General features: G+C 33.5%; 1 protein-coding gene across 1 annotated transcript in view; it reads right to left on the bottom strand.

Moving 5' to 3' along the window:
- LOC127252917 (myosin-8-like) overlaps positions 1–19,389 on the bottom strand; it is a 49,824-nt gene extending 30,435 nt beyond the window's left edge. Inside the window, exons 1-18 of the mRNA XM_051277307.1 lie at positions 19,205–19,389; positions 16,075–16,203; positions 14,727–14,870; positions 14,204–14,349; positions 13,950–14,106; positions 13,722–13,780; positions 13,477–13,636; positions 12,590–12,739; positions 12,365–12,501; positions 12,131–12,277; positions 11,946–12,047; positions 11,546–11,603; positions 11,320–11,421; positions 8,661–8,698; positions 8,450–8,576; positions 8,174–8,344; positions 7,954–8,085; positions 7,677–7,786 (exon numbers count right to left, since the gene is read on the bottom strand). Of these exons, the coding sequence (XP_051133264.1) occupies positions 7,677–7,786; positions 7,954–8,085; positions 8,174–8,344; positions 8,450–8,576; positions 8,661–8,698; positions 11,320–11,421; positions 11,546–11,603; positions 11,946–12,047; positions 12,131–12,277; positions 12,365–12,501; positions 12,590–12,739; positions 13,477–13,636; positions 13,722–13,780; positions 13,950–14,106; positions 14,204–14,349; positions 14,727–14,870; positions 16,075–16,203; positions 19,205–19,207 (2,072 nt within the window). The 5' untranslated portion in view covers positions 19,208–19,389. The remainder of the gene's footprint in view (positions 1–7,676; positions 7,787–7,953; positions 8,086–8,173; positions 8,345–8,449; positions 8,577–8,660; positions 8,699–11,319; positions 11,422–11,545; positions 11,604–11,945; positions 12,048–12,130; positions 12,278–12,364; positions 12,502–12,589; positions 12,740–13,476; positions 13,637–13,721; positions 13,781–13,949; positions 14,107–14,203; positions 14,350–14,726; positions 14,871–16,074; positions 16,204–19,204) is intronic.
- Positions 19,390–26,664: the final 7,275 nt, after the last annotated feature.

The raw sequence follows: 26,664 nt of genomic DNA on the forward strand, positions 1-26,664 counted from the left end.
TTATCACACTAGCAAGCACTTCTATCTCTAAACCAAATTCGGAACCTCTCCCTAGTAACATATGTCAAAACTGTGATTGTATTTGTGTATTTTAGGAAGTTTTATATTTGATGTGCTGTATTCTTATAACAATGTATGTTTCCATTATTAGGTTTATGCATTTAGGATCAATCCCATAATCACAGGGATTTGTTTTCCTTAGAATTAGCTGTCCTAAAATAGACTTTAGACTCATGTATATATAGAGGTTAAGTAACCTCATAATTGATATAAGAAAGAATATTATTTCTTCCAAATTTGAGAACTTATGTGATCTAAATCCAATTGCCATTAGAAAATCGAGGTTCTCTTATGTAAATATCCCATGTCTAATTATGTTTTCACCTCAAAACTCTCACCATAATACTCTACCTTTACTACAAGTATCACCTATAAAAATTCCTAACAGTATCCAGGATGCTCTTGACAGTCCGAAGCGGAGAAAAGCTTTTTTGGAAAAAATGAGCGCTCTCGGAAAAAATTAGACATGGAAAGTTGAAGAGCTCCCAGGGGAACTCCTACAGTTGGTTGTAAGTGAGTATTTACTCCAAAGTATAACAGTGATATATCTTTTGAATAATACAAGGTTCGATAAGTGGCTAAAGGATTTACTAAGACTTATGGTATTGACTATACAAAAACCTTTGTGCCTATTGCCAAACTAAATACAATTCGAATCCTTAACTTGGATTGGCCGCTACGAAAATTTGATCTAAAAAGAATGTTTTTTTGAATAGGAAACTAGAAGAAGTTACATGCTACCTCCACCAAGATTAGAAGATAAGTTTGGTTCCAAAGTATGTTGTTTGAAGAAAGCTTTGTACGGACTAAAGCAATCTCCAAGAGCCTAATTTGAAAGATTTACGCAAACTTGTTCATGGAATGACCACAAAGAGATTGAAATGATGAAGATTTGACTCACTAACGAATTTGAAATTAAAGATCTTGGTAAAATGAAATATATTTTGGCTATGGAAATAGCTAAATCGAAACAAGGGATTGTTGTATCACAGAGAAAATATATTCTCAATCTACTAGAGGATACTGGAATAAGTGTGTTAACTTTAAACACACCTATAAATCTTAACAAGAATCTTGGGAATGTTAAAGAAGGTAAATGGATAGATGTGCAACAATATCAACGACTAGTGGGAATATTGATCTATTCATCTCATATTAGACCGACATAGCATTTCTTTTAAATAAGCTTGGGTAGTTGGTTTATGCATTGCCTGTATGAAGCACATCTTAGAAGCTGTCCATAGAATCCTTAAATACTTCAAAGGTTGCTTTGGAAAAGGATTAATCTTTAGAAAGAGAGCACATCAAACAATTGAAGCCTTTACGGATGCTGAGTCCATAGAAATTTTTTTTACTTTTTTGTGGGGGAATTTGGTGATACGGCAAAGAAAAAAATAAAATGTTGTTGCCCGTAGTAGCGCCGAAGCTAAGTATTGAGCTGAAAAATGGAACATGTGAAATTTCGTGGATCAAAAGATTTTTTAAAGATCTGAAATTGAAACTTGAGTTGCGTACGAAACTCTAGCAAAAATAAAGCAGCTATTAGCATTGCTCAAAATCAAGTTCAGCATGACCACATTAAACACATTGAATAGATTGACATTTTGTGAAAGAAAACTTTGAAGCAGGAATAATTTGTATTCCTTTTGTTGCATTTGATGACCAGATCACAGATATTCTAAATAATGGATTGTCTAAACCATCATTTGACTTGCTTGTAAACAAGTTGAGCATGTTTGACATATATGCACCAACTTGAGGGAGTGTAAAAAAATATATTTAGGTGGTCGAAATAATATAGTTGTAAGTTAGGGTCAGTTACTTAGTATTTAATTAGTTCTAATTCTTGTTTAAAGGCTAATTAATTCCTGTTGTAATTTCTGTTTTATAGCCATTATGTAATTTAGCTAATTAAGCCATGTATTTTAGCTAACTAATTGCTATAATTTTCGTATTTAAACATGCATGGTTACAAGTGAGAATTGTGTTATTGAAAACTAGGAGGAGATAAGTGGCCTTGGCTCTCATGGGTCCCTCAGTGAAACCTTCGACCAACAAAAATTTCTAAAAAGGGATATAAAATAGATGCTACCGTTGGGACGACAGGGTCAATGTTACGTAGAGTAAATGAAAGAAGACTCCAATACCATGAAAAATTCTCATTCACTTCCACAGATCAGTAGACCCTACAATATATACAAACAAATATCTAAATGGGCCTATACGATGGAGTAATCTAAATACAACAACTGGCCCTATACATTATGTCCAACAAAATAAACATATATAGTTTGTTTACTTATGATGTTTTGGTTTTGGATTTTGATTTTGAATTGAAATAGTTGTTTAATGTGAAATAAATATGTATTGATGTGATGTTTTGAATGTAAAATTAGATTTTAGTATAATAAAATAAATAAAAATTGATTGTTTGATTTGATGTTTTTGCAAGGAAAAGAAAGTTGAAATAGTAAAATCATGGTTAAAATCTTACAAGTAAACAGAGACAATTTTTTAAAATTATTTTGATCCGTTTAATATATTTTGGATTTTTTTTTCTAATGAGGAACAAAAAAATTACCTTTGATTGGAAAGTGCAAAATGAAAATGAAAACACAAGTGAACAAACCCGTAGTATTTCCGATCACTTTATTTTATCTTCTTCATCTCTTTTATTTCTTTTTATTTATATATTTTTTTAGTCTAATTGGAAAAGTATTAGAATTTTTTATAGGTTTATGAATTATGGTGGAGGACAAGATAAATAGGAAACATAATGGAGAAAAACAACAGACAAAAAAGACTATAGCCGGTCACAAAGTTAGGACAAACCCAAGCCGCTCTTTTCGCAAAATGGTTTTCCAAAGTGTTTGCACTTCTAGTTACATGGTTGGAAAACCCCCTAAGTTTTTTAATGTAAGTTTAACCTCCTAAGAGTTAAGGTCCAATGGTTCCACCGTAAGGCGTTTGTGGTGTCCTAGCAAAGACTCTAATTGGTTGACCAATAGATGCTCCAAAGCATGATCTTCTGAAGAGACCCCAACTGAATGCCTTCAACTACATTCTTAGGTTGTTGGATATGATGTATATAGGTTCATTCCTGTATTTAGAATAGTGTAGGCCCTTTTTGGTATTTTAAATATATGTTTATATATATTAGGGTTTACTCATGTAATTTTAAGAAAAAATTAGAGTTATGTTATACATAGTATCAGATCCTTTCACCGTAAACCTGTATTTGCCCGAAATCAACCCATCACCGTTCAAAAACCGTCATCCTGTCGCTGGAACGCATCATTTTTCTGAATCGCTGCCGGTCTGTAACCTCTCAGGAAGGTCACCAATTTTTTATTTATCCATCCCCTAACATCCCACCAGGTCACCGCCGTCTCCTCTCTTCTCCGACCAATGCCACTGCCACCATCTTCTAACACAGGGCAATCCATCCTCTTCTCTGTGTTTGTGTTTTTCTTCTCTCCAACTTGGCTACTATATTCCTCTCATCGATGTCTTCTCTTGGTTTGTTGCATTAATTTGGGGTTGATAGGGCCTCTTCATTCCAAACAATTTTAGTTCTTTCATTAGGATTCTTTCTCCAACTTTTTCAATTGCTACTGAACAATTATTTGATTGGAGGATCTAACTATGGTTCATGGGCTAAGGCTGTTCAGATGTGCTGTATGGGTAATGGTTTGGAAAATCATTTTGTCACTCCTTGCCAAGGCATACAAAGATGCTTGGCTTAAGGCTGATCCCTTGCTATGTAGTTTGCTTTGGCGGTCAATTAATCTTGCATCCTATTTTCACCAATTTTACCAACTGTTATGAACTCTGGACACATACCAAGACTCTATACACCAATGCTATTCAATGTTTGAACAGTGTGGCATCTAATATAGCAAATCTTCTTCAGGAATTTGACAAGTTCAGAATATCTAGGAAAATTTTCATCTATAAAGGTTGAACTCAATTATGTTTTGCCTTTTGGAAAAGCAGCTACTGAGAAGCTTGCTCAACATGATACATTCTTTATGGTGTTTGCTATTGTTGGTCTTGGTCATGATTTGGGCCCAATTTGTGACCAGTTTCTTTCTAGCTCGATGGTTTTGCCTCTTGATGATGTCTATTCTTGCTGAGAATTGTATATTTTTACTATTAAGTTGTACAAAGTAGAATATATATGTATAACACATATGGGCTTCTACTAATCCTATTATTGGGCTAACCTATAAGGCCAACTAACACTCCCCCTGAAGCTGGAGCATATAAATCGTATGTTCCAAGCATGTTACAAATAAACTCAGTTCAAGATCCTCGAAGAGCCTTCGTTAGGATGTCAGCAAGTTCGTCACTGGATGAGACATGATCAGTGACTATACACCCCGATTATACCTTCTCTCGAACAAAATGACAATCAATTTCAATGTGTTTCATCCGCTCATGAAACATTGGATTAGAGGCAATGTGTAGCACAACTTGATTATCACACAACAATTGCATCTTTGAAACTTCACAAAACCTAAGTTCATGGAGATTTGTCTGATCCACATTAGCTCGCAAGTAGCTTCAGTGCTAGACCGAGAAACGGAGTCTTGTTTCTTACTTTTCCACGACACGAGGTTGGTTACCTTCAATAAAGACACAATATCCAGAGGTAGATCATCTATCAGTTGGAGATCCGGCCCAATCAGTATCTGAATAGCCAATAATGTTAGTATTACCATGGTTGGTATACAACAACTCTCTTCCCGGTGAACTTTTACCATATCGAAAAATACGGATAACTGCATCCCAATAAGAGTCACACGCACGGAAACTGAAAAAAATTGACTCACAACACTAACTGCGAACGAGATATCGGGTCTAGTGATCGTCAGGTAATTAAACTTACAACCAATCTTCTATAGCGTCCAGTTTCAATTAGGAGCTCCCCTTGTCCTGGAAGAAGGTTTGAATTGGGATCTATTGGAGAATCCACTAGCTTACAATCAATTATGCCTATAATGATGACATCATCTACATAAATAACCAAGTATATACATTTCCCTTCCAATGCATGTCTGTAAAAGACAGTATGATCTCACTCACTCTGTATCATCCCAAATTCTTGTATGACATGGCCGAAACGCCCAAACCAAGCATGAGGTGATTGTTTTAGGCCATAGAGGAGATCTACGATGCCGACACACAAGAGTGGACTCCCCCTGAGTAACAAACCAGGGAGGTTGCTCCATATAAATCTCCATTTGAAGCTCTCCGTGTAAGAAGACATTTTTAATATCTAATGGGTGCAACATCTACCCACGTGTAGCCGCCATGGGCAGAAATAAGCAAACAAATATCATTTTGGCAATAGGAGACAAGTTCTCGGCATAGTCTAGACCATATACCTGAGTAAACCCTTAGCCACAAGTCTAGCCTTAAGACGATCCACAGAGCCATTAGGACCAACTTTGATAGAATAAACCCAACGGCAAGCAACCGTAGGTTTTTTGAGAGGTAGTGGAACCAAATCCAAAGTTCCATTAGCTTGCAAAGCTCTCTTCTCCTCTACTATAGCCTGACACCATCCTGGATGAGCCAACGCCTCACCTAATGTAGAGGGAAGTGACACAGAATCTAAGGTAGAGACTGTAGCACAATATGAAGGAGACAAACGATGATAACTGAAAAAGTGGTAAACTGGATAAAGATTACGAGTAGAACGATTATTTCGACGTGGAACGGCAGGAACAGGAACATCAAGTGGTACCGAATGTGAGTCAGCAATTGGAGTAGCAGTTAGAGTAGGGGCTGACACAGGAGGTGCAAAAACAGAAATGGGAGCTGTGTGCGGCGACTGTAGACCTGGATAGGCACAGTAGACGAAAATACAAATGAATCCGGGTAAGTCGGACTTCCACTCATAGGCTAGTGCGTCCGACTCTATGACTTTGACTGGTGCAAATTATGAAGAATATCTTTAGTTCCAGGCTTCAAAGCTGTCCTCTACCACCATGTCTATTGCTATGTCTAGTGAGTCCACGTCTATTATTGGTATTTCTCAGTCCTCCTCATCTTTGGGTCCTTGGGTTCTTGACTCTGGTGCGCTTCTGATCATGTGTCTAGTAATCCACTATTATTCTCTATCTTTAAAAAGTCTTATTCTTTACTTTATGTTACATTAGCAAATGGTACTAAAGTGTCTACCCAAGCCATTGGTACAGCTCATCCTTTACTATATTTATCTCTTGATTATGTAGTCTATATTCCTAATTGTCCTTTTAGCCTTATGTCCGTTAGTAAATTAACAAAGTCTCTTAAATCTTTTGTCATATTTAATAGAGATTCTTTTACTATTCAGGACTGCAGTACGGTACAGACTGATACCATGAAAACAGTATAATTTTATTATTTTGATTTCTAAGTTGTACAAAGTAGAATATATATATATATATACAACACGTGTGAGCCTCTACTAATCCTATTAATGGGCTGAACTATAAGCCCAGCTAAATACTAAACACATATAATTAAAGATTATATAACACTTGCCTATATCTGTATTATCAGTTCCCCATTCAATTACTGACTTGGAGACAAGCCCACTCTATTGTCTTCAGCTTCTTCATCAATGTGTGATTCTAGTTCTCATGGAAGTCCTCGGAATAAAAGTACATCTCTTCTGTAATGCACTTATTGCAACGATGGGTGCCATAGCTATGAAAAATATTTTAAATTACATGGATGGCCACTTCGAGCTATTGTTGCACAGGATAAAACTCCTAATTTGTCAAGAATTTCTCATTGAAGTTGGTTTCAAGAGTTCATCTCCTATGGAATTAACATATGATATTCAAGCAGCCATTCATACCGCCTTAATTCCGGCCTTTCACAAACGAACTACACACGTTAAGGTGGATTGCCATTTTATACATGAAAATCTATGAGGTCTCATTAGATCCTGTCTAAAGACTAAGTTCCTTGTTTCTACAAATGTCTTGGCAGGATCACCCATGTAGAACATTAGTGAAAAGCTTGGAGCTTATGATAGGTATGTTCCAGCTTGAGGGGGAGTGCTAAATACTAATTCTAACATTTATAGGTGTTAGGTTTGTGGTTCAGTAGGTGTGTGAGTTACTAAACAATACATTTGTCTCTTCGATTCTCTCTATTGTTTCATTTCTACATAGATTTCATATAAATATCCATGTTACATATTATAAGGAAAAAAGAAAGCTAATACAATATCTTTCTTCTCTTCCTCGTGCATCTTCTTACAAAATCATTAATACTTTCCAGAAAATAAAAATGATAACAAAATAAATTTTTTTTTAAAAAAAAGAACAGTTCCAAGAAGTGCATTTATAATATATATCATGGTCATGGTGATTTTAAGTTTCTTCAAAATGTAATAAAATATTATCCATAATGCAAATCTATGCCCGGAGAAGTGGTAATTGAAGCCCTATTGTGTCACTAAAATTAACTTAAAGATTTAATTTCTACATTGCAGATAAGATTATCACTGATAAAAGAGAAATTTATCCTATATCCATGAGTAAGATATAAAGAAATGAATAAATATAACTCTTCATCAAAAGTAAAATGACATGATCTTTAACTTGTAAACACACCTTCCATGTAAAACACTTTGATCGAGGATTTTGAATCTTTGTATGAACTCCTGAAAAGTTTTTCGAGTGGGATATCCAGCGCAGCTGATTCGGATTGCTTCCATTACTCCCTGGAAATTAACTAGTACAGTTTTAGGTACAGTGAACAGAAGTAATGCCATTGAGAATTAGAAAAAAGTGGCTATAGCATGATAATTACCATTTTTAAGTGATCATAAAAACCAAAAGGAAAAAAATAAAATAAAATAAAATAGCAGACACACAGAGGAATCCTCACCCCACAACGAAGTTGTTGCAGAGCATTCGCATTCTCAAATATAGAAGGCTTCAGAAGATTATTAGGTTTGATACACCGGACATAGTGTGGTTCTGTTGCATTGAGAATCTCAAGCAGCGATTGTAGTTGCATCTGTGTGAAAAGTTAGAAGTGGAGGAATGAAACTGGATAGAAAAACTAATATAGCTTAGAATATTAGAAATGCACAAAATTGATCAACCTTAAATCGACTCCCAATGGAAGAAAATTTTGAGGATTTAGATGATTCCTCAGGTAAAGGTGGGAAAAGTCCAGAAACAAAGGAACATCCTGAAGCACTAAGGAGAGCCTGATGCTCAGCAATAACATAATCTTTGTTCTTATCTAGAAACAAATCTGTCTGGTAAGTGACCTGCAAAGAATGTATCCTACATATAGCTCATATTAAGGCAGTAGGCTTATTCAGCTATATACTTAAATCAATTGAAATTAGTTATTTCATAAAACATATACATACATCACCGGCATAATGGCTAATGGTAAAGCCAGTTCTCGATAACTTTGGTTTGGAAAAACGCTTGTGATCTTTAAATGTCTGGTATAACTTCTCTGAAAATGTCTCATGTGTAGATCTTGGAAACATACTACCGAGAAATAACCAATTCAAGGTTTTAGGAGGATTGTCAAATTAATACAAAATAATAAACTAGATTAGAACAGGCACATACCATGCCTCATCGAGAAGTGCAATAAGACCTCCAGGTTTCTGAGTAAACATCCCATTAAAAATGTGTCAGGAAACATGTTGAAAAGACATTAATATATCAAAGATAAACCTGCAGGGCCTTTAATAGCCTTGAATATTGTATATAACAAATATGAATGAAATAACACATTAAAAATATGAGGACAAAGCTAACTACAATGAAAGAATCGCAGATAGTGTCCTTGCATGACTTACGGAAAAAAGGAATTACATATGCAGTTCTTTCTAAAAACGGCATGTAAGGGGCTTTGTTGTTGGAACATAGAAGATTAAAATAAAATGAATATAAATTATGCATCATCTTATCATATTAAGCTTTTAACTAATGTGAATTACTCCCTCCATCCCACTACAATTGACACAATTTTCATTTTTGTCTGTCCCATAATAATTGACACATTTCTATTTTAGGTAAGATTTACTAAATCAAAACATACTTAACTAGTATAAATCAACTTAATTAACTACATAACATATAATATCATAAATAATTAGGACCCACTCAAAACCCCTTTATTTCTATCTCTCTCCTCAAAAAATAAATGTTTTTATCTATATTTAAAACTCCACTTCTTTTATAAAATTAATTTATGTTAATTATAAAAAAATAAAAGTATTTTTTATTTACTTGTATTATAGAAAATTTTATTCTCTATAAAATGATATCCATATTGCATATATTTTTTTATTGCTACATAATTTTTAAAATATTTAAATATATATTTTAATTTTTTGAATCATATCTATTAAATTTACTTTAAAACTATAAATACTATTAATTACATAAAAAATAATAAATAATAGCATAACTCATTATTATTAACTAATTAAACATTCTTACCTTAAATACCGTGTCCCTAATCAAAGGGTTCAATTATCATGGAACAGAGGGAATATTTCATAGGTAAATTTTTTGGTATAGTGCTATTAACATTTACCATGAATAGGGTAGTTTTGCACCCTAACCACCAATGTTGTTGCATTTACAAATTAATGGAACTAGTGAATAGAAATAAATTTCTTTTGTGTATGTATTACAATTACATGTGTGACTAAGTCTCGACTTATTGTCCTTAGGTTAGGCTAGACTGCTATCTACATTCACCTCACTTTCTAAACACTAATATATATTATAATATAATACAGTTTCTACAATTTTATTCATGAGTTGAAGAATCTACATCATGACATAAAAATCACAAACAAGCAGTACAAGAAAATATATTGTGTCAAAGAATAGGTTTGTTTTATATAGTTAAGAAACTTTATGCTCTTCCTTCTCTTGGTTTCTTCTTCTCACATATGTTTGTTTACATATATTCAACTAATTGTATTGTAAATAATTAGTTCAAGTAAATACAATTTATTTCCTTCTTATTTCGACATGGTACCAAAGCAGCAGGTTCTCTATTCTTCAGTATGCATTGCCAGTTCCTTCTCTTTTGATTAGTTTTATATATTAATTAGTTCCGATTAGTGTTATATGTTAATTAGTGTTATATTTGTTTGTTTGTTTCATCTTCGTCATCTGTTTTCTTCGTCTCTTTGGTTCACCTTTGTTGGTCTATATATTTATGTAGTTTTATTGTAAATAACCAATTCAAATTAATAGAGTTTATTTCCTTCTTGGATGAAGAACCAAAAATGAATAACTTCTTCAAATTTGATTCCTTTTGACATAACTGAGTTTTCAATATAAGTTATTACACTATTATATAGAGGGTTTTGCACATGTGATCTTAGAATAAATTATAATACTCTTGAACTAGAACACACAACTTTCATTATGCTGTTCTTGAATTTCAAGGGCCCCCAGCAAAAGAAACAATTGGACCCTATTTATTTATTTAAGAATATTTAACTATTAATTTAATATCTTTTTTACTATTATACATATATATATATATATAATATTAATACTATATATTTGTATATTGTAAAGAAGAGATCCGGGATTCCAACCTAAAATCGATTGGTGATAAGTGAAGTGGCCCTTCACCCTTATATAGCAGGGGAGTTCCAACATATTTACCAATGTGGAACAATATTCAACGCTCCCCCCTCGAGATGATAATCTCAAAAACCATACAGATCCAAACCCAATACAGACACCATGACACCATAGCTCTGATACCATGTAAAGAAGAGATCCGGACTTCCAACCTAAAAGCAATTGATGATAGGTGGAGTGGCCCTTCACCTAGTAGGGGAATTCCCACATATTTACCAATGTGGGACAATATTCAACGTATATAACTATTTATAAAGAGGGCTCTTAAGAGCTCTTAAAATTTTTGGGCCCTGGGTGCTGGCCAAGGCAGCCCATGCCCGACCCGGCACTGACTTTCACCAAAACTCCCATTCCTAGATAAGAACCTTACGCAAAGACCCAAGGCTCAAACATCAATTATTGAGCAATCAATTAGTTCAACACTTCAAAACAAGTAGTGACAAATCGTAGTAATTAGCTTAATTAGCTGATTAAGTTTCAAATATGGGTAAAAGCCCTTAAAAATATAACATGCATAGTTTAAATATTTTAAAATGATTGCATGAGATTGCATGAGATGGCATAGAGAAAAAATATCATCAAACTAAGAGTAAAATGGCAGAATGCAAACCCTTTCAATAAGATCAAGAATATCTTGATTATCAACGAACTCAATGTAGCTCCAGTCAATTTCTTCTTTAGTATACTCCTCCTGCTCCATCTTAAACACATGCTGCCAAAAAAATCAAGTCGTCAGCTAGGATTCAAGACCAGTTTCTTTAATCTCTTCCAATAATGGTCTTTTAGAGCCTTGTAAGATCATTTGAAAAGACAAGCTATAAGTATTGTGTGCAGACCTGATTAAAATGTTGCTGCAGTTTCTCATTAGTCAAATTTATGCAAAATTGCTCAAAACTGCAAGAGTGTAAACAATAGGAAAATTAAGCATCACAAAGATCGACCCTTAAAATTCAGCATGAAAGAAATTAAATAGTATAGGAAAGAGAACTACCAAACAAATTCTATCTCATACATATTCGTGCATGGTATACGGATATCATATACTCCCTCCATCATCAAAATCTGTGCTCATTCCTTTAGTATTTTACAAAGGGAATGAGCACAAATTTAGATGACAGAGGTAGTATCATAAAACAAGAAGCCAACATACTAAAAAGATAAGGATTCTATTTTGAGCAGCTTTCAGTAGGATATTAATTTCCATATTGTTGAGACTTAAGCATACCGGTTAAGCACCTGTTTGTCTTGAAACTCTCAAAACCATAGATATCCAGAACACCAATTATGTATTTTGAATTTGGATCTTGGCTGATAGAATCATTAATCTTGTTAACAAGCCTAACAAGAAAAGCCGCTATTAGTTAGTAAAGCTTATGCAGCAATCAAAATTATTACAGATGGCACATGTATATTTTACAAACCAATCAAATAATCTTGAATAGACAATTTTAGCCAAAGCATCTCTACTGAGTGCTGCATCATCTGGATTGAGGCTTTTTGTTATGGTCTCATCACGAGTAACCATGACACGCTTGCACAAGGAGTCTTCAAGAGCTTTCTCGTCACACCTGAATAAATTCCACATATCATATAAGAAATCTTGGCATGTGAGCTTGAAATGCAAATATAAGAGAGAAAAAAAAAAAAGAACTTACTTTAAAAGTTCAGCAGTTGTTTTCAGATGGAGTTTAGACTTATCATCCTTAGGTTTTGAAGCATCACCATCGCTTACCTTACCAAACTCAATATTACCCAAGTGAAGAACTGCCGCCACAACCCGAAAAATTGCATCCTATCAATGGAAATATTATCTATTATTATCTATTATTATTATTATTTGAAAATCTCTTTAAAATCATATCAAGATTTGAAATTTATACCTGCTCGTCAGAACTCATCCCAACTATATCCATGGCCCTCCTTGTATCAAGATATTCTTGGGAATTATCAACTCCATTCAATTCATAACAATTTGACTGATTCAAATAATGAAACTCTCTTGGATTCCCCACTTTGTATTTTTCACGATCCTGCTAGACAATGCGATAAAGCAACATTAGAGACTCAAGAAAAGAGATAATTATAACTAAGATAAACATTTCAGCTAAAATATTGAATTTCATGCATCAAAAAGCATTCAAAAGAGAGGAGATCAAGAGATGGTGTCGTTCCTCTATCATATGAACCAAAGCATATTAAATTCTTTTTGTGCGTATATTACTACCCAGGAGGTGATTATCGAGAGAAACATATTAACTGCGTTGTGAAGAATGGAACCTGAACTACTCTATATCAAAAGGTGGGTTTTTACCACTAAGGTCACATTAAAATGAAGTGAGTTATATATGTTCGGATGCATTAAATGTTGCAGTATTGTTCTTGATTTTCCTTCAAACTATGGAATGAAATCCAGTCGATCAAGGAAAAAATAAAGAACACCATTTAGTTTAATAGTATCACTCTGGTGAAGATGGTTTGATGAAATCCAAAATTATGCTATAGAATTACTGTTTAATAACCAAAATGCTTCTGAAAACTTGACAGAAATAAGTGGCAGCAAGGTAAACATCTAGAAAACAGCTTGAAAGAAGTGGCAGCAAGGTAAACATCAAGAAAACAGTTTGAAATAAGTGGGCAGCAAGGTAAACATCAAGAAAACAGTTTGAAATAAGTGGCAGCAAGGTAAACATCAAGAAAACAGCTAGCTCTCATCATTTAATTCAGAAATGTTTTACAGAAGTCTTTCCCACCAGAAGTAACACATTACCTCAGGTGGTGCAGCACAAAGCATATAAAAGCAGTGATAGTTTCTTTCGGGATCAGACACTTGGCAAACACGTGATCTTTCCAGCAAATAGGTTCGGATTGCAGCACCAGAAATCCTACCACTATTGTTGAACTGAATCTCTACAAATTTGCCAAAGCGGCTGCATCAAAGGCAAGTTCAATTTTTAAGAAAAACTTCAATTACAAGAAAGACAAAATGGTATTTTAGGTCAAGAATTAACTAACCTTGAGTTGTTATTTCTAACTGTCTTGGCATTACCAAATCCTTCCAGAACAGGACTTGACTGTTCAATATCATAGGAGTAAATGATGAAAAATTATGATCAAAATAAATTTATAAGAAAGTGCTACCTTTCCTGGTTGAGCATACAGAGGGCAATGATTTTCAACATTATTTTGTTATATTTGAAATGAAATGAAATAATAAAATAATCACTTATTCAAAACGCTAACCTCAAGTACTTTCTCCTGCACACTCCGCCCCCCATCCCCGGCGCCAGCTCCCATATATGCAAGATAACACATGAGCATTTTAGTGCTTTCAGTTTTACCAGCTCCACTCTCCCCACTTACCAAAATTGACTGGCTTATACCATCATTAACCATTCTCCTGCAATAGCATTCAGAAGGACACTTGTTGAAAACTGAAAATAATGAACATTTATTCAAAGCAACTACTTGAGAGATCTTTGATGGCTAAGGATTGCCTGTAAGCAGAATCAGCAATAGCAAAAGGGTGTGGGCTCAGTTCTCCAAGTTGCATTCCTTTGTACTTTTGCATTGTTTCTCCACTGTATAGATGGGGCAGCCGTTGAAAGGGGTTCACTGCTATCAATATGTTACCGGTGTAGGTCTACATAAACCAACTTTATCTTAGCTTCATGGTACAGTATGCTAAAAATGGAACATTGTGATTGCAAGAATAGAACTTTCTATTCATGTCTAGAAATGAAGAATACAAGCTTATAAAAGGGAAAAAGGCATGTCAAGATCTTTTGCCCTCATCTTGTGTTAAGGAAATTTCCAAGAGAGTGCAAGAGAGAACTAATGGAAGGATGTAGAAAGATTACACTGAAGAACAGTCTCAACAAAGGCAAAACAAAAATAGTTTTCTAAAATCATATAAAATGCTATTCAAAGATATAGATGGTAGTGAGGTTGAGTCACAGATGCAAAGTGGCATCCATGATATTGAAACATTTAGAAATATAACCATTATACATCACTCACATATATTTCATTTGCAAAATATCTGCTTTTCAAATTCTGCAGGACACCTGGTTCATGTAGGTATGCAAGCTTTGTCATATCATCCACACCATTGGGCAGATCCTCTGGGTCTTTTGGGTATGTATCTGATGCATTAGCCGCAACCTACAAAATAAAGTTGAGAATCAAAATAAGACCCTTAGTGTTAAATATGGGTCCTGAGCAACAAAAGAAACACAGAAGACCAGAATCCTGTAGTGGATAAAGAATCGGTTCAACTTGTAAAATACGCAACTCGAGCTCTAGTAGTCCCAGCTCATGCAACTGGAATTTCTTTCAAGTCAAGACCGAGTGTCAAAGCTTTGTACTCAAGTTATATATATACATAATTATTATTGATTACTATAAATTAATTCAATATATAGTAATGTATATATATATTTAATATGAAAGATGTTCATAGTTAAAATATATGAGCTCGAAGACTTAATTTTTTTCAAGTTTTTTAACTGTGAAGCTTACGCAGCATGAATATGATCAGAAGATTTTTAATTCAAACTAGAACATAAGCTTAAGTGAGCCTAAGCTCAAGTTTGAAAGAACTTGCTTGAATCAAAATTGAATTTGCTTAAGCTTGACTTGATGTCACTCCTTTACAGGGCCATCATTGGAAATATGAAATTATCAGTTTATGAAAGAAAGTTGAAGGCTAAGAGAGGTGCTACAAAATAACAATGCATTCAGTGGAGACACTAACGCCAAAATTATGAAAAAGAGCAAAATGTGAGACTGTTTGAAACTGCAACCAACGCCACTATACACAGAATATGCAAGTACAATTAGCATAACTAACTTAGGTCTGATGTTCAAGAAAGGAGTTTCATTTTTAGTAAAAAGGAATTGAACCTCTTATAGTTCATTCATTTCTCTCTTGATTTTCTGGCAAACTTCTTGGGGCAAAACATGAGTTGGGAATTCTCTGGCCATCTGGAATAGGTACATATTGGGTTCTTACATTAGATACTAGTCATTCTATTTTCCAATGTAATTGAATAACATAAAAATGAAAAAGCTTTGAATACAAGACACCTCAACTTTGCAGACCTGTGCAATAGAACAGGGTTACTGGTTGAGACAAAAGGACATGTGAACTATAGCTTGCACATATTTTGGGTTATTCTTTGAGCATATTTAATATAAAGTTAGCCCTTAGTCAGAATGAAATCAACCAACTATAACAATACATGAAAAGGTTCAAGACAAAATAAAGAGAAATGCATGCAAGAAACAATGTTCACTGTCTGAGTCAATCATAGCAGCATCTTTGTAATTACAGATTCAAGAGTGGAATCAGCATAGGTATACTTACTGTCTTTCCAGAAGAACATTTTACTTTAATCTCATCACCATTAACTTTCAAAACTTCCCCATCTATCCAAGCTTCCTCAGGATCTGCCACCCATACCTGAGATCCAACTGCTATATTGGATGAACCACTCTGCATATTTAGTGAAGTTCTTATATATTAAAGTGATAATAGAAAATAATCAAATAATCTGGAGATCATTATTATGTTATGAAATGCGGAGAAAACATTAATTACATTAATACATAAAAGCATGAGACAAATTGCTTATACAATGTACAAAGGGCATGCGAAAAAGTGCTAGTGTTATCTAATTTTTATTATATGGTAAAGAGATTATACAAACATGGGTTTACACAATAAAAGAACCAGCAATAGCATACGGAAAATTAATGGAAATAAAACCACAACAAAGTTCATGTATTCTGGACTAGAACTGGATCATTCTTGGAATCTTTGGATTGTGGAAGAGGTGAGATAAAACCCTTTTGAAATTGTTTCAGCTTAAAGGTAGAAAGAATTATACAGAGAGATCATGTATTTGGGACCATAGGTAAGTGGCTTATACACACAATTAGTGCTTGATAGTGGATGCAGCCCAAAGTTTTGTTGTTAAGAACATAATTCTACACCAAAGTGATAAGGATAATGATCTTGCTCGTAAATCTAGATAACTGTTTCCTGTAGTTACTGGATTTTTGGAAATGGATTAGATCCTTCATATATTAAGAAGAGTATTAAAAACAAGGAAACAGATAGATTCCACACATTATATATAACATGATGGGCAAATGCATGCAGAGACAATGGCAGTTGCTTTCTCTATATTGGAATAAGTGACACTTTGGCTCACAAGATTTGGATTGGCTCACAGGAAAGCAACTTTGGTTGCTCAATTGAGGTTGATTGCAATTTTTTATTCTGGTCATCAATCTCAAAACTCCTCAAGTTAGTCTTTGCCCGTATCTTTCTTGGCTGGCTCTAAAATAGGCTCTATCCAAGAATTTGGTACGGGGAGGTCAAGTCATGGGTTTGGAATATAGAGCTCTGTCGTACCTTGTTTGATTGGGAGAGTGATATTTGGGTGTTTTTTGTGAATGTGATCCACTCTGCTTTTGTTCTGGCTGATAGCCAAGATAAATTGAATGGTAAGCTTAATCCCAACAGTTCCTTCAGCTGCTGGTCATGTCGGTAGCTCTCAGACTCATACCCGTCATACATGTGGTCTCTTGATCCTATTATCTGGACAAAGAATGCTCTTTATCATGTCCATACCTTTATTTAGTAGCTTTGAAGAGGTGACCTCCCAGTTGGAGATTTTCTTGCATCCCCGGGATGCTTGGTTTATGACAATCAGTGTCCCATTTGTGGCTTACATTGAGACAGTTTCCCACTTATTCCTCTGTTTGTGGAACATTTCTTGAGTTTGTCTTTCTTCCTACCTCAATGTAATCCTCCTGTGCCATTCTCTATCCAACAAATTCACAAACATTTAAAATTGGAAAAGAGTTTAAAGGCTGCTGTTTGGGAAATTTGATAAACTTGTGATGGGGTAATTTTTAATGAGGATCTCTTGCCGAAGTGGGTTATTTTCAAGAGTCTCTTATTGATTGGTGACTGGTAGCACATATCCCACACTGCATCACATTCCTCAAAACATTAATGAACAATCTTCAAGACATATCTTTAATACAGAAAAAAAAAAAAAAAAAAACAAAGTCTATCACTGGTTCTCCCCTGCCCGAGGTTGGTGGGAAAATCAACTCATATGGTCCAGCATTTAGTCAACCGTGCCTAGCTGTTATTGGAGACGTTCACCCAAGACTATTTGGGACACATCATCTTTTCAAAACATATGGGATAGCATACTCTAAGTTACTGGCCATCTCCCACGTCCTCGAACATGTGGCCCTTGGTCAGCTCGGGCTGTTGCCCCAGATTTATGTTGAGTATGGCTCTAAAATTCTTTTGGAATGATTCCCAACGCTACCTGGAAGCTTAATTCATGCATCAATAAGCTCCCTCTCTACATCTCTTGATGTCGTTGCATTACTTTTTACCATATCTCTTGCTCTACATTGAATTGCCTGGCTTCTTTGCAAACCGTGGAGCTAGAGGGTCTGACAATCTTGAAGTTTAGCTATAATCACAGTTTTTCCACGTTCTTTGCTCACATATTATAGGTGCATTCTTGCATTAGTTCTCATTGTCGTAGTTCTTAATGCTCTATTAAGTTTTCCCCCAATCTCTCTATCTTCTGATTGTAATCCAACCCATCTCGTTCATTATAAGACTTTGAAGAGAACAATCTGAAGTTATCTCATGAATAACTGTTCTCCAGTTACTTGACAGTAAGGCATTCATCTTCACATTGGTGTGTTTGTTTGAAGGATTTTGCAAAAACTACACTATTAATCCAAATATTTCCCCTCGAAAACATCAAATCAAACACATAATTTTCATTTTCTATATTACTCAAAAAACAATTTTACATTCAAAATATCACATCAACACCTATTTATATCATATCATACAATTATTCCAATTCAAAATTTTTACTATTCAAATCCCAACTTAAAATCCAAACCTTCAAACAAACACACCCTAACAAAAAAGTGCATACTATAAATTGAAGAATGAATTATGTGAAATATCACATAGTGATCACAGATAATCCCTGATTGTGAACGTATCAAACATCACGCCCATGAAATTTATTCAATTGTGAATCAACTAAATCAAAGGCCTAAGTTATCTGTGTACAGTTTACGCGACTAATCTGTGCATACAATATGTGGCAACCAGTGCTTTTTATCCCTAAGGAGGTCGGCATCCGCTAGCATCTATCATATAACTAGCAACAAACTAAAGTTATCATAAGCCTCATCAGAGGCCAGAATATGAATTAGGAAATTAGACCACATTCCCTCCCAATCCAGGGCTTCTCATCAATGCTCCCCACCCCCAGCTAATGCATTTCTATTTCATGATTAAGTTCCACAGAATAAGTGTACTAGAACTTACCACTGCGGCATCCCTAAACTCTACCCAATACACAGAAATTGGCCAAACTAAACAAAAAGGGATTACCAAAGCAACAGCTCAACAGGCTCGTTAAAAAGTAAAGGCATACCATTTCCAACTTCCAAAGCAGTCAGACCCCAAGAAATTATTCCTTCAAATGCCTAATGCGAGAAAACCATCAAAAACGCATTCAATCGAACCACATTGTAATAAGAAGAGAGGTCCCGCGAACAAAACTGCAACCCGCAAGAAATAGCTAGATTCCTATTTATGTTCCAAATCACATTCCTTTATCCCCACCCCCATCACTCTTCGCTATCAATGTTTTCCGCCGTGCGTTGACAGGAAATGACGTCAGGAAAACGTGAATTACACAGGCAACATCGCATAGGACGATCCCAATTTCAATCCAACTGTTTCTTTTTTCTTTCCCGTGACGTGGATGCGTATACGTAAACCAGCAATGTTGAATCGCATGCAGATCAACAGAGGGAGGAGGGACCGAAAGGAAAGCAAATCGAAATATTCACTCCCTGGCTACGGTAATTTCCTCAGTGATTGTCTCTCCCTTTCTTATCCACAAGAGTCCTTGCGATCGATTTCCTAATTCGTTTCTCTTTCAGCATTAAAAGAATAGATTGAAGAGCAAGATCAAGCTACGTAAAAGATATATGTGATTTGCTTTGCGAAGAATGCCCTTCAAATCTCGTCTATTCACGTATTCCATGATTTAAACGTATATTCTAGTAACAATTAAAATGTGTAATCAGAAAATTAGGCTTGTTTGTTCACATATTATTTTAAAATTTAGGTAATATTATTAATATTTTTTTTTTTTATAAAAATTCTATTATATTAAATAATTATTTTTTTTCTTACAAAAATGACATCAAATTTTTTATTACCTTTTACAATTTTCAAAACTTCCAAACATCGTATATTAATTAATTAATTACCATGAATAATTAATGTAAAAGCATAACACATAAAACTTCATATTTAACGCTATTGATTCTCATCTATGTTATACTCCCCTCCGTGCCGCGTATCATGTCTAAGTACGTTTATCTCAATAACATATTCCATGTCCTTTTCTTTTTTTTTTTAAAATGATTACACACTTTAATCTTATTTTAAACTTTTTAATTTATTTTTTTAATTTTAATTAAAATAATTAGTTATCTTAATCTTAATTTATAATTATTTATATTATAAGAATAATTATTTTCAGTAATACATTCTTAATTATCTACTCATTACACGAGAACGAAGTGAGTATTAATTTTCATTATTATCTCTATAATTACTTTATCAAGTTTTACTGTAGTAAGACTTATTGCTTTTATTAATAAATATAATTATCAAATATATACTTCCTCTGTCATACTTAAATTGTCCACTTTAAGTTACATATGAAGTCTAAGGTATCTACTAATTAATAAATAATTAAAAAGTGTATTAATAAAAATAATTATGATTTAATAAAAATAATTATAAATTAAAATTAAAAAATAATTTAATTTTAATAAAAAAATTATAAATTATGAATTTTAAAATGTAATTAAAAGTGCATAGTTATATTTCTAAAGAATAAAATGAGAAATTATGTTGAGTAGAAATAAAAAGAATTAATAAATAAAGTGGGATATAAAAAATATTATACTATTATCTAAGTGTCTCTAATAATAATAATAATAATAATAATAATAACTAATTAATTAATCATTATTCCAATTTTAAATTTTAAATTTAATAATGATTATTTATACAAATACAATTCAAATTTATTTGAAAATATCAAGTATATATGCATTTTTTAATTATATTTGTCTAATTTTTATATTCAATTTCAATAATTAAATTTTTCTAAATTCTTATATTTAATTTTTAAAAAATGACCAGTAAAACATAATCTCTTCAACCAGTTCTTTAACCAAACTATCACAAATGAGTATTATTTGGATTTGCATCAATTCAAGTTTATCTTAATAATTTAAATTTAAAATGTTATTGATCCCATAAATTTGAATAATTTCAATATTTTAAAGTAATAATAAAAATTATATAATATTATGATAGTTTATATAAAATAATATCTTTAATTTAAAATATAATATTATATAAATATATTTTTTATATATTATTAGACCATAAATCTCTTAAAATCAGCAAATTGTTATAGATTTTATAAAACAGTAAAGATAACGAGTTTAATATGATAATATTACAACAAATTGTAAAAAAATAATTTGAATATTGGTGTGCATATAATATTGATGAAAGAGATAATAATAATAATAATAATAATAATAATAATAATAATAATAATAATAATAATAGTAGGTTAAGCTACCTCATAATTACAAATGTCTTGAATCGAAACCTTGGCCGAGTAAGTGCCGAATCAAAGAGACTAGCAGAAATTTCTCAGAATATTTCAAAATTTCGTGGAATGTTCCTAAATATTCCAAGAATACCGAGATCACCTCTTAACCGAATCTATGTTTATCCAATAGACTTTGTATATCGTTATATTTTGTAGAATCTATCCGAGTGTAAATATACTTTGGCCTGTATTATGTCTGGTCCGTTAAAATGTCTATATATAGGGAGCACCCCTCATTTGTAACACACTGTAATATCTGATCCATAATCGAGTTGACCCATTAAATGTTATGTTAAATTAAATATCATAAAGTTGTTATTGTAAATACGTCAACTTCAAACGACTATAGATTTATGAATTCATATATGATGTTTATGAAATTTATATCATTGGGTAAGTTTTAAGTTACCTTTCCAATTCCGCAAACGGTGAGTCAATCCGAGGCCAAACAAAAGAGTTATAGTCAAAATAGTAGTCAAAGATCTGTTGTATAGTCAATGCGTTTTTAAAAATGCCAATACGACTTTGAATCGACTTTTAAATATAAAATCTTACTTTCTCCATCATATTTAACCTTTATTTCATCCTCCAAACACTCCTAGTAAACCCTAGTAGCCACCCCTTCTCTCCCAATCAAGTTTGAAGTGATTTTGAAGTAAATTTTCATACTTTCTTTTTCTTTATTTTTGAAATTCGATTTCATAACATTTGTGCATAATATTTTAAGTTATTTTGTTTATTTAAACCACGAACTTACTTTTTTTAAATAATATTTATATTTTTCATGATTTTATATTCATTTTGACATATTGCATGAGTTACTTGAAATACAAATGAATTTTATATTATTTTCTAAAGTTATACACTTATTTTTTTGATGAAAACATTATAGAGTATTCGATGAATTTTTTATAACTTTTGGATGCTTTTTTCACAAATTGTTTTTATATGAAATTTATATTTTTTTATCGTTAATTAGAGACTAAATTTGTTTCATTTTGGTGTAAAATGAATTTTATATAAATTTTTAAAGTTACACACCCTGTTTTTTTTTTTTTTTTTTTATGGATAGTTTGTTTGGTATATTTAACTATTATTTTGTTCTTTCTGAAGCTTAATTTTGTATTTATTTTTAAAATTTAAAATATAGATATATGTGTTAACTTTAAGTAGAAATCAAGTTTTTCCCATTTGAGTGTAAAGTGGATTTTTGGTAAATTTTACAATAAAACTTCTCTATTTCTCTGAATTGAACGCACTATTTGAGTTAAGATGATATTTTGGATATAATTCAAATTAATAATTGAACTTTTGGTCTTTGAAATAAAATTTAGAAATGTAACCTTTGATTTAGCACTAGTTTCATAATATTTGGGCTAACGATGAATATATGGTGACTTTTATAAGATCTATATAAAATTTGAGTAAGTTTGTTGATCGTGTTTGGTGATTAGGTAAAGTCTGATCGAATCAAGTCCTATTAGTCAATGGTAGTTGAGTTGGTTAGCTTCCTATAAATAAAGTAAGGGGTTAAATTATACACGCTTGAAATGAATGGACCGTTATAGTTATATCTTCGTATATGATATGTTGTGAACTTATTGTGATATGAGATTAAGAAATGATAATTTGTGTATGCCGTGAAGTTGGCTAGTTAGTCGTTTATTAACTAACAAGTTGATTGGTAAATTATATAAGTTGTGGAATTGTCTAGATTTAGCCGTTGATTGACAAGTTGATTGATAAATTGTGTAAACCGTAGATTTGGCTAGACTTAGCCATTGATTGGCAAGTCAGTTGATAAATTGTATAAGCCGTGGATTTGGCTAGACTTAGCCGTTCATTGGCAAGTCAATTGTAAATTGTATAAGCCGTGGATTTGACTAGACTTAGCTGTTGATTGACAAGTCGATTGGTAAATTGTATAAGCCGTGGATTTGGCTAGACTTAGCTGTTTATTGGAAAGTCGATTGATAAATTGTATAAGTCGTGGATTTGCCTAGACTTAGCCATTTATTGACAAGTCGATTGTCAATTGTATTAGCTATGGATTTGGCTACACTTAACCATTGATAGACAAGTCGATTGATAAATTGTATAAGCCTGGATTTGGCTGGACTTATTCGTTGATTGAAAAATCGATAGGTAAATTGTGTAAGCCATGGATTTAGCTAGATTTAGCCGTTGATTGGCAAGTCGATCGGAAAATTGTTCAAGATGTTGATTTGGCTAGACTTAGCCGTTGATTAACAAGTCGATTGATAAGTTGTATAAGCTGTGGATTTGGCTAGAATTAACCGTTGATTGACAAGTCAATTGTAAATTGTATAAGCCATGGATTTGGCTAGACTTAGCCGTTGGTTGGCAAGTCGGTTGGTAAATTGAATAAGCCGTGGATTTGGCTAGACTTAGCCGTTGGTTGGCAAGTCGGTTGGTAAATTGTATAAGCCATGGATTTGGCTAGACTTAGCCATTGATTGACATGTCGAGATAAATTGTGTAAGCCATGGATTTGGCTAGACTTAGCCGTTGATTGACAAGTCGATTGATAAATTGTACAAACCGTGAATTTGGCTAAACTTAGCCGTTGATTGGCAAGTCAATTGGTAAATTGTGTAAATTTGAATAGACTTAACCGTTGATTGACAAGTCAATTGATAAATTGTGATAGCCATGGATTTAGGTAGATTTAGCTATTTTGGCAAGTCAATTAATAATTGTGTGAGTCATTGATTTGACTACACTTATAAGCGGTTACTTGGCAAGTTGGTTGATCAATTGAATGAGCCGTGGATTTTGAATAATTGTAGTTGTTGCTTGGCTATCACTTACTGTTGGTAACTTATTTCATGGATTGTATATTTAATTTTTTACTCAGCTCTCGCTGATATTACTATTTTCTTCCATGCTGAGTTGAAATCTAGACCTTAATCGACTTGATGCATCGTAGTAATGGGCTATTATCAAGCATGCATGACCTTCTACAATTGTATATTTTAAAGTAATTATGGGTGTTGATAAAAAATTTTATGACTTCCGCAAAATAAAAAAATTTGTACTTATTTTTATTATATTTTAGCATTGGCATCGAGACACGGTACATCTATGTATTGTTTCGGTGTCGGCGTGTGACATTCAAATGGAGTTTTTGGGGTGTTATAAGGTAAGTATATCATGCACACTTGTGCCATCTCTTATTTAAAGCTAGATGATATAAAATCCGATTTGATTATCAATTGTATTTATCGGGATGAGATAAAAGGTAATCCTCAACCGCCTTAAGAAGGTTGTCGCTCTTCTTGGCAATGTCTTTAATCATGTCTTTGATTGCCATGATGTTCCTCCCCTTTGGTGTAGTATGTGTTAGTGTACTTATACACCGTTGATCCCCCCTCCGGATGACTTCCCGGTTCGATCTTTATAACTTTCTTGACCGAGTCCACTAGCCCATCGAAATCTTTGATTTCCAACACTATGTACTGGAATATGTAATTCTATTCTTTTATCACGTCGATTCGTTGCTTCAAGGTCTTCATGGGACTTGCTAACACATGTAAGAATTTATTTTAGAAGTTTTGGAATTTTTAGAAAATTTTGGTACCGATAAAGAGTTAAGGGTGTGTTTGGTTTCAGTTTCAAACTAAAACCATCATTATTCACTGTTGACTTATTTTTCCTTAATGTGAAAGGACATTTCGGTAACTTCACATAAGGATAGTCAACCTAGGTATAAATTTGATATTGAGTGGATTAGGATTTGAGAGTGGTTAAGAAAGTTGCGGCCGCCACCTTACTTATCCTGTGCGCAGTCTCCATAAAACGACAATCTAAGAATATCCAACCGTTGGATCATCCCCAAATTTATACAGAAGGTTTTCCACTCATATTTCTACATTCTGAATGGTGGGGATTGGAATCGGAACATCACATGTTCTAATATAGACACGAACAGAGAGCTATGTTCCTTCTTGGATTCTATCGGACAAGTTTCCGTGTTGATGTCGAATCGGAAGATCTAACCATTGGATCAGGCTGGAATTTGAGTATGTTTTTGATGAAATCGTGGAGTAAATTATGAATGGTGAAGATCGTGATCAGATCTTTCGATGATTAAGTATTTTGGTCTGAACAAAAGGGTACTATTTGTGAGTTTTTTATTTCACTCATATATTCGTTGACAAGATTGGTGTTATATCTTGTGAGTTGGAACTTGGGTTGATTTTTATGTTAAAAGATTTGTACCATTTTTTATTATAGTGGAGATTTTGTGGACTTCGATCCCGTGGTTTTTACTCCTCATATCGAGGAGGTTTTCCATGTAAAATTGCTTGTGTCCTTGTTGATTGGTTGTATTACTTTTTTGGGCGTGATTATTCTATTGTTATTATTTTCTACTAGATTCACACAATGGGATAAATTATAATTTACGAGCATTCGTCCCATTAAAGTGGTACCAGAGCCTGGTTCGATGTTGAAGTAGATTGGGTGGCATTGGACATTGGTTATGGTGGTGGGCTAGCCCTCGTGGCCTGCAGAGCTGCCTTGAGTCAAAAGTCTCCTGACATTGGTCGGTTGGACAGTTGGTCCAGACAGTTGTGGTTGGTCAGGTAGCGGGTCCCTTTGTGATATGTGGTGCAAGGTGAACAGAGAAGACCCATATGTTGGTCCTTGGTTTGAGGGGAGGATTGTTGGGGTGCAAACCCAAGTCCCACATTGAAAGTTGTGAAGAAAAATTCACACCTTATAAGTCCCAAATAAACTCATAGTATGAAGCCTTTTGAAGGAAGTCCAAAAGCAAATCCATTGTGGGCTCAGCCCAAAGCGGATAGTATCATATTAGTGTTGAGTTGGCTCAATCCCAAAAGTAGTATCAAAACGAGTTTTCTGTTTTATTTCTTGTGGTGAATATGGAAACGAATATAAGTAGAATGGTGAATCTTAATGGTTTAAACTATCATGTATAGAAGGGAAAGATGGAGAATCTTTTATATGTGAAAGATTTCTATCGACCAATTTTTAAAACCGACAAGCCTGAGGGTAAAAGTGATGCCGAATGAAATATCATGCATCGGCAAGTATGTTGTTACATCAACTAGTGAGTGGATGACAATATTTTGAACTATGTTAGCGAAGAAACAAATGCACGATCACTGTGGGAGAAGTTGGAACAATTATATGCAATA

Source organism: Andrographis paniculata, unplaced genomic scaffold (assembly GCF_009805555.1).
Source record: "Andrographis paniculata isolate CXL003 unplaced genomic scaffold, ASM980555v1 Contig49END, whole genome shotgun sequence".
NCBI classification, from domain to species: domain Eukaryota; kingdom Viridiplantae; phylum Streptophyta; class Magnoliopsida; order Lamiales; family Acanthaceae; genus Andrographis; species Andrographis paniculata.